The sequence below is a fragment of the Sparus aurata genome, chromosome 3 (genome assembly GCF_900880675.1).
Source record: "Sparus aurata chromosome 3, fSpaAur1.1, whole genome shotgun sequence".
Lineage (NCBI taxonomy): Eukaryota > Metazoa > Chordata > Actinopteri > Spariformes > Sparidae > Sparus > Sparus aurata.
The window spans coordinates 11138537-11146368 of NC_044189.1; the positions used below are offsets into that span (position 1 = coordinate 11138537).

At 44.4% G+C, this 7832-nt stretch overlaps 1 protein-coding gene across 3 annotated transcripts; it reads left to right on the forward strand.

Annotated features, from left to right (window-relative positions):
• Positions 1-2494: 2494 nt before the first annotated feature.
• On the forward strand, positions 2495-7609 carry eomesa (eomesodermin homolog a). 3 transcript variants are annotated; one of them, XM_030413101.1, is made up of 7 exons: positions 2495-2648; positions 3805-4126; positions 4621-4775; positions 5542-5663; positions 5907-6065; positions 6234-6295; positions 6416-7609. In XM_030413101.1, the coding sequence occupies exons 1-7, from the start codon at positions 2531-2533 to the stop codon at positions 7167-7169; spliced, it is 1692 nt and encodes a 563-aa protein (XP_030268961.1). In that variant the 5' UTR covers positions 2495-2530; the 3' UTR covers positions 7170-7609. The 3 variants fall into 3 exon arrangements, with proteins under 3 accessions (XP_030268961.1, XP_030268960.1, XP_030268959.1); XM_030413100.1 differs by lacking the exon at positions 2495-2648 and having other exon boundaries at positions 3134-4126; positions 6416-7134; positions 7262-7609; XM_030413099.1 differs by lacking the exon at positions 2495-2648 and having other exon boundaries at positions 3134-4126.
• Positions 7610-7832: the final 223 nt, after the last annotated feature.

Consider the following 7832-nt stretch of genomic DNA (forward strand, 5'->3'; position numbering starts at 1 on the left):
TTCCTAGCGTTCAAATGGCGACCGAGTCTTCGGGGTCACTCTGGAAAAAACCGACCGCGGCCCATTAAAGCAACGGCATCGCGTTTGTTTCGTCCTAGACTTTTCCCTCAATGGGCTTGTAATCATCTGTGAAACATCGCCGTAAAAGTGCAATGATCAGTTGTGAAACCGTTCGTGCAATGGAAGATTTCACTTGACTCGCGTCTTGATCGGGCTGTAAAGGATCACAGACGCATGTTTGGCACAAAAAGACACACTTCTTTTCTTCAAAAATACCCCCTTAAACATCGCACATCGGTAATTTGCTGATTGTGCAAGGGGCCTGTTGAATAGGAAAAAGCCACATAGGCAGGAGTTGCAGTAATGAGGTGTTGACAGCTCAGGTGTGAAACGCTCGACTTTTTGGTTCTAATGTAAATGCTGCTTGCTTTGATCTACAGATTCGCCCCTTCAACCGTAGAAGGAGCCTGTAGCCGCTCAAGAGAGCAACACACACTGACGACAAGTACGCTCAGTTTTAATCCTGGATCAAGTTCACAGGCCCATGATGACAATCACGTAGCGTATTTTCAGCGTTTGTTAATGTTGCCGCCTTTTGCATCCGAGCACATTCACATGAAAAACCCCCCTTTGGGATCCGTAGAAAATGGGAATTCACAACAGCAGGCTACGTCCTCCTGATTTTTTTTGTTACAAAAAGGGAATTAATGACTTCGAGCAAACCCCTATTTCAGCTGCTCCTGTGGCATCATTTCTCTCTCTCAAGTTTCCCCACAGGAATTTCTGCATCTCTTTTCGAAAACACAGCAGAGAGAAATCTGGATTCGCTGCAGACGAGCGAGATTCTCTGTTGAGAGACAGGTCAGAATAAATAATAGACCTGGTTGTGAGCCATCTCAGGAAGACAGAGAGAGAGAGAAAAGAGAAGCTTGATGTGAATTGTCAGATGTTTGGTGTTTGCGTCTCTGTGCAAGCAGTCTGGGAAGGGTCTTGATTGACAGATTGTGTGCTGTATGCATGTATCTCAGGTCCCCTGATGGCCCGGTAGACCAGCCTTCGCCGTCCCATTTATGACACAAGCCAATCTGCCTCCAGCCGAGACTCTCCCTCAGCTTTTCACAGATTTGTATCCCCATTTTCCCCAAATTCATCTCACCCCCTACTCCCCCCTCCCCCTCCCCCCTCCAGCTTCCTTTAAGACTTACACATGCACCGAAAAACCGCCCCCCCCCCCCACACACACACACACCCACCCACACACACACACACACACACACACAGATGCAAACAGAAGCTGAGTTCACTGCAGTTGAAGATGATGTAAAGTGAGATCCAAGTTGAGAAAAAAAAAAAAAAAAAAAAAAAAAGTGAGAGTGAGCGCTCTGCCCTGCGGCTCCCTCACAGTGTTAACTTACTTTAATATGAGCAACGATGGGAAAGTTCCCCGTGTATGGCGGCCGGTCGCTAGAGAGCGCTGTCCCGGTGTCGCCAGTGGAGAAAATCCTTTTATGATCAGGCCTTCATGTGAGACGACGCTCATTGTGCGACAAGTTTAGATTATTTCTGGTTTCGGGAGCTTCTCGAGCTCTCTCACTCGCTCTGTGTGTGTGTGTGTGTGTGTGTGTGGACTGTAGTCTTTTATATTCTGCAGACATCTTTTATTTTCATTTAGTCTTTTTAAATATATTACCTCGCATGATTGATTCCTTTCATTTGTATTTTTATTCTTATTTATTTTACTTCCCTCCTCTGTTCTCCGGGGTGCAGCCACACTGGCGCGTCCCTCCTCTCCTTTTGGGATAAACTCCTGCCAGAACTCGAATCTCACCGTGACTTTTCACGTTGGCACCACTGAAACACGGCAGCTCACCTCTTTTTTTTTTTTCAATTTTATTTCTAAAATTTCAAATGCAAACACAAAAGCCAGTGAAAGCACCCCTCTTCGTCTTGCACAGTGAAACCTCGTCGCCCACCATGCAGCGTCGGTGTTTAAATATTCCGCATGTGAGATGAACGGTTTCATATTTTCATTACAATATAGACTGATTTTGTTCATTCTTTTCTTTTTCCTGATATCCAATAAGCTGCTTTTAAAACCTTTAAAGTAATTGATAAAGCATGTTTTAACATTTGTTTGTCGGGTTAGTGAACATTTAATAATAATTAGGTTTTATGTTTTAAAAACACAATATTAAACTAAGAAAAAGGGGGGAATAAGTATTTTATTTGTTTTGGGTTTTTTTTTTTTACGTTTCTGGAGCGTTAACCCCAAACAGAAAGCACAGCCGGAGAGGGAAAAAAGGGAAGAAATGCTCGTCTGGAATTAAAGTTCAATATTTATTTTTTTCCCTAGACAAATAAAATGAGAATAAAAAAAATAAATAAAATAAAACCGTGACTTATACAAATTCAGTTAAAGGCCTTCCTCTTCGGCCCGATGTTTTTTTTTTTTCTTTTCTTCCCAGAGCCAAGACTGAAAACCTGGAAGAGGAAGAGGCGACGGAGGCCAATTATAGGAAACAAGGTGCACATGGGATTTTTTTTTTTTTTCTCAACGTGTTGGCAGTGTTTGCAGGAGGAAGAAGAAGACGAGGAAGAAGGTCTCTGTGTTTGCTGTTCTTTATCGAGGATAAACACTCTTGTTGAAGGTACCCTTTCTTTTACTTTACTTTACTTTACTTTCTGTTTATCCTGGAAGTTTTTTTTAGAGGAGATCGTGCGTGCGCGGTGCGGGATGCGCGGGTGGGCCCTGTGAGGTGCAACTGCTTTTGGAGCCGTTTCGTGATTGAGTTTTTTTTTAAAATTATTATTAAATACGCATTGTCTTCAGGAGGAAATACAAAGAAATAATATCTTCTCACACCCTCCACGAAACTGAAGATTATTTCCACTTGTAATTTATTGGGGAAAATGTAGTTTTTCCCCGTGGCGCACGAGTGAGCCGAAGCCTGTAAACATAGAAACTTAACGACGATCGTGATACATTCCCTCTTGATATCATCTCTACCAGACGCGTTCTAATTGAATTAGAGTAGTGCGACCATTGGCTGTGGAGAGAGGGCTGCTGCCCCCGCGTGCCTCTCCAAAAAAAAAAAAAAAAAAAAAGCTCCTCCCCTCTTCGCTTACAATCACTTGGGTGTGTGGAGAAGTACATCTTATAAGAGCGGCGCGACGTCTCATGTCCAGCCCATAATCTGATCTGAAAATCCGTAGGTGAGGAGCAGGTTGAAAACCTCCTTCCAATCAGTCGTAAGGGAGGGAGGCGTGCAGAGACAGAACCAAGTAGGGCGCCGGTGCTCGTGTCGCCTCCTCGGCTGAGATCCTGACACTAACACCACCACCACCGCCCCTTCTGGACTCATCCTTTTGAAAAAAAAAAAAAAATCTTTTTCTTATTTATTGCAAGACCTAAAACAATGCAGCTAGAGAACATCCTTCCCAGCGCCAGCATCAATTTACCCAAGACCTTTTTCAACCTTTCCTCGTCGGACAGTGCCAACAACAGCCCGAGGCCGTCGTCGCAGCTCGAGTACCAAGAAGTCGACCGGACAGAATCAGAGGCGGGCAGCGCTCCGAAGAAATATCTGAGCGGGGTGGGGAGCGGGATGCTGGGCGAGGGAGAGGGGGACACTTTCACTAAAGCCGGGCCCGATGGGAGGAAAGGCTCCCCGGTGCTCGGCGAGGACGAGCTGACGAGCGGTCGGCGTTACAACATAGACGAACTTGGCTCTGACAGATACTTCATCTCGTCGTCCCAGGCGAGTTCCGACATGGCAAGTGCCTGTTCCCTCTTTCCCTACGCAGGACAGACCGGGTCGGTGTACACCGGGTCCAGCGGCTCCAGGTACCCGGCTTCCCTTCATTACGGATCCGTCCTGCCGCCAACGGGCTTCTCCTCCTCGTCAGTGTGCACCGGCCGGAGCCAGTTTAGCAGCGGAGGGTACCAGTTCAGCCAGGGCCCGGGCTGTTTGTACCCGTCTTATCCCGGTACGGGGACGAGTATCGGCTCCATGTCTCTGCCGGGGTCCGCCGCCGGAGCCAGAGCGCAGGTCTATCTGTGCAACCGGCCCCTGTGGCTGAAATTCCACCGGCACCAGACCGAGATGATCATCACCAAACAGGGCAGGTGAGCAGATGCGCAGCCGAAGGCTCCAGAGGCCTGACGTTTTAAACACGATAGTCATGTGAAAGAAGTTTGAAATTCGTTGTTATTTTTCACTTAGGCCCGTTTAGTCTTTGTTTTTTTTGTTTTTTTGTTTTTTTTAAGACGCCGATCATTTTTAACCACCTTTTACGCACGAGCAAAATTTTAGGCACACGGTCCAAATCTCGCGTGTGCGCGTTTTCTAAGTTCCAGCGCTTTGAAATTGCAATTTTTCGTTTCTGGTAAATTATACATGCACATGAACACATCAGGTTAAACACGACACTGACGAAAATACATTTATTATTTGTTTGCAACGCGTCCTGCAAAAAAGAATTAAAAAAAAAAAATGCAACACGTGAAGACATCCAGCGCTCCCAAGTTTTATCTCCAAGCTTTCGCCTGTTTGGTTTTTTTTTTTTTATGAGCGCAGCTGTTTTAATTATTCCTGTTTTCGCTTTTTTTCCCCCCTTCAGACGGATGTTCCCATTCCTCAGTTTCAACATCACTGGACTCAACCTCACGGCCCATTACAACGTCTTTGTGGAAGTTGTTTTGGCTGACCCGAATCACTGGCGCTTTCAGGGAGGAAAGTGGGTCACATGTGGGAAAGCAGACAATAATATGCAAGGTGAGTTAAAGAATGATTCCCCCTCGTTCAGCTCTGGTAAATTTGTATTTATGTGTTTTTTTTTTTTCTTTTTTAAATGCTTGGGAAAGACATCGAAAAATAAATTGAGAGGACGCGTTTTAGAAATGAAGCAACAGTGTCGCGACAGCTTGAGGATATGAGATTCAAATCTGGGTGATAAGAGGAAGATGGTTTTGGACATTTAAAAAAAAATGTTTTTACTTCAATTTCTTTTGCAAATATTGGTTTGACAGGTTGCGAATTTGAGTGTTTAATGCAATAATTTAGGCTCTGATGTGCAATTTAATTTGAGGTGTCAGTTCATCTCGGTGGCCAGCTGAAGTGTGAAACTGCTGGTTAGATGTGCCTTTTTAAACTGACTGCACTCTGTAAAAGGTTTAGGATTAAATACATTCATGAAATGATTCTTCATGAGACACAATTATGTGAATCAAAGAGTAATTTTTCAGCTTCTTTTAAAACAAAACCTAGAGAACTTTAAGTCAAATTAAACATTTTCAATGCCTTTTAATTCCTCAGTTCTCTCAATTGATCATCAAAACAATCAAAAATGGAATGAATGTTTTTGTTTTTCCCCTAAGAAGACGTAACATCATTTAAATAAAAAGCTCAGATGAATTATCAAACATTGATAAGAATATGATTTTATTATATGCATGTTTGCACAACAGTTTGCAGGAAAGCTCTTTTTGTTTTTGTTTTTCTGTTTTATCATATGACTTACTTTGTTATGTCTTTCTTTTAGGTAACAAAATGTACGTTCATCCTGAATCTCCGAACACCGGTGCTCACTGGATGAGGCAAGAAATCTCTTTTGGCAAGCTGAAGCTGACCAACAATAAAGGGGCCAACAACAACAACACACAGGTTCGATATAGATCTCTGACACGCTTGAATCCCCCGTTTACCAGTTTTGTCAATATTGTTCCCTGGAAATAAATATTTAGCTCTCTCACGCATGATTGGCAACATTTAAATATGTTTGATAGCATGCACCAATTTATGTTTTTGCTAGAGAATGCAAATGTAGCCACGCAGCCTCCATTTTTTTTAAATCTGCAGCGTTGCACTCACCACACGTTTTTTTTTTTTTTCTTTTCTTTTCTGCAGATGATCGTCTTGCAGTCGCTTCACAAATACCAACCGCGACTTCACATCGTGGAGGTGACAGAAGACGGCGTGGAGGACATGAGCAACGAGGCCAGAACCCAGACCTTCACCTTCCCAGAGAACCAGTTTATAGCCGTCACTGCCTACCAGAACACAGACGTAAGCGTTTGGAGAGGGGTTTTGATTTGATTTCAGAATTCAATGAGAGGCAACAAATTCAGTCTTCCTGGAATTATAGAAATGGCATTCTTTGTTATTGCTCTTGAGTCACTTGTTTGCCGTCAGATGCACATTCTTTACGCAGGACTTCCTTTTTTTCTGTTTCAGATCACACAGCTGAAGATAGACCACAACCCCTTTGCAAAAGGCTTCCGGGACAATTATGACTCGTACGTTTCTTGCACATCAAGCAGTGTGGTTGATCTGTTCTTCTTGTGGAACATGATTCAATGATCCTGCTTTTTTTCATGCAGCTAATTTTTTTATTTGTTTACTTTGTGTGTTCTCAGGATGTACACAGCTCCAGAGAGTGACAGGTTGACCCCGTCCCCGACAGACTCCCCTCGCTCCACCCAAATCGTTCCCGGGGCCCGCTATGCCATGCAGCCTTTCTTCCAGGACCAGTTCGTCAACAACCTGCCTCAGAACCGCTTCTACACCAGCGAGCGGGCTGTTCCTCAAACCAACAGCCTCCTCTCTCCGCAGAGCGAGGACGCCAGCGCCGCTGCCTCCGCCCAGCGCTGGTTTGTCCCCCCAGTCCAGCAGCCGGGCTCCAACAAGCTGGATCTGTCGTATGAGAATGACTATTCCACCAGCAGCCTGCTGTCCTACGGCATCAAGCCCCTGTCCCTGCAGACGTCCCACGCCCTCAGCTACTACCCCGACTCGGCCTTCGCCTCCATGGCCGCAGGATGGGGCACCAGAAGCTCTTATCAGCGCAAGATGACCACGGGCCTGCCCTGGTCCCCTCGCCCAAGCCCCCCAGCCTTCCCAGAGGACCAGCTGGGGGTAACTAAAGACAAGCTGCCCGAGGAGAGCGCACCGCCGGCCTCGAGCTGGATCGAGACCTCCCACTCACTGAAATCGGTGGACTCTACCGATTCTGGTGTGTACTCCGTAGTGTGCAAGAGACGCAGAATGTCTCCTGGGGGCTCAAGCACAGAGAACTCCCCAACCATCAAGTGTGAGGACTTGACCACGGAGGAGTACAACAAGGACAACCCAAAAGGCATGGGTTATTATGCATTCTACACAAGCCCCTAAGACTGTATTTATTGAAACTAAATATAATTCTTTTGTTAATTATTGAGTGCTCTCCATTCCCTGTTAATGTCTTTTTTCTCTTTTCTCTAAAGGTGCCAAAGCTTAGTGTTCTCCCCCCCAAGCAAGCTGCACAAGGTTATTTTCCCAGGCCAGCCCCTCTCACATACCTGAGCAGAAACATGCATAGTGATTGTTGTTTTTGAGAAAAATAAAATAAAATAAAAGCATGTCCCTTTTTAATTCATTTATTTTTACAACTTTTTTTTTTTTTTTTTAAAACAAATGTGATATTTTTTCTTTTTTCTCCCTGCGTATTTAAGTCATTTTCGTTGTACAGTATTCGTGCACTTTAGAAATGTGATGTATCTTGTACAAATTGTCTTCATGGAGGTGTTATTAAATGGATAATAAAAACAGCTTTTCACAAGGCATCGTCCAAATGTCTTTCTCGGTATGTTTTGTTCATATGTGTCGGCCGCGTGATAATGAGGCAGGCCAAGATAATGTACTTTATTGAATAAAATTGAAAACAAGCATTTTATAACATACAGTAGCTTGGGCAGAAGCTGAAATAATGTGATCCGAGACGTTTTTCAGTTGTGTACGAATAGGAAGGGGTGCATTTCTTGTCATGCATGCATATGTGAAGACTTATTGTAGAGG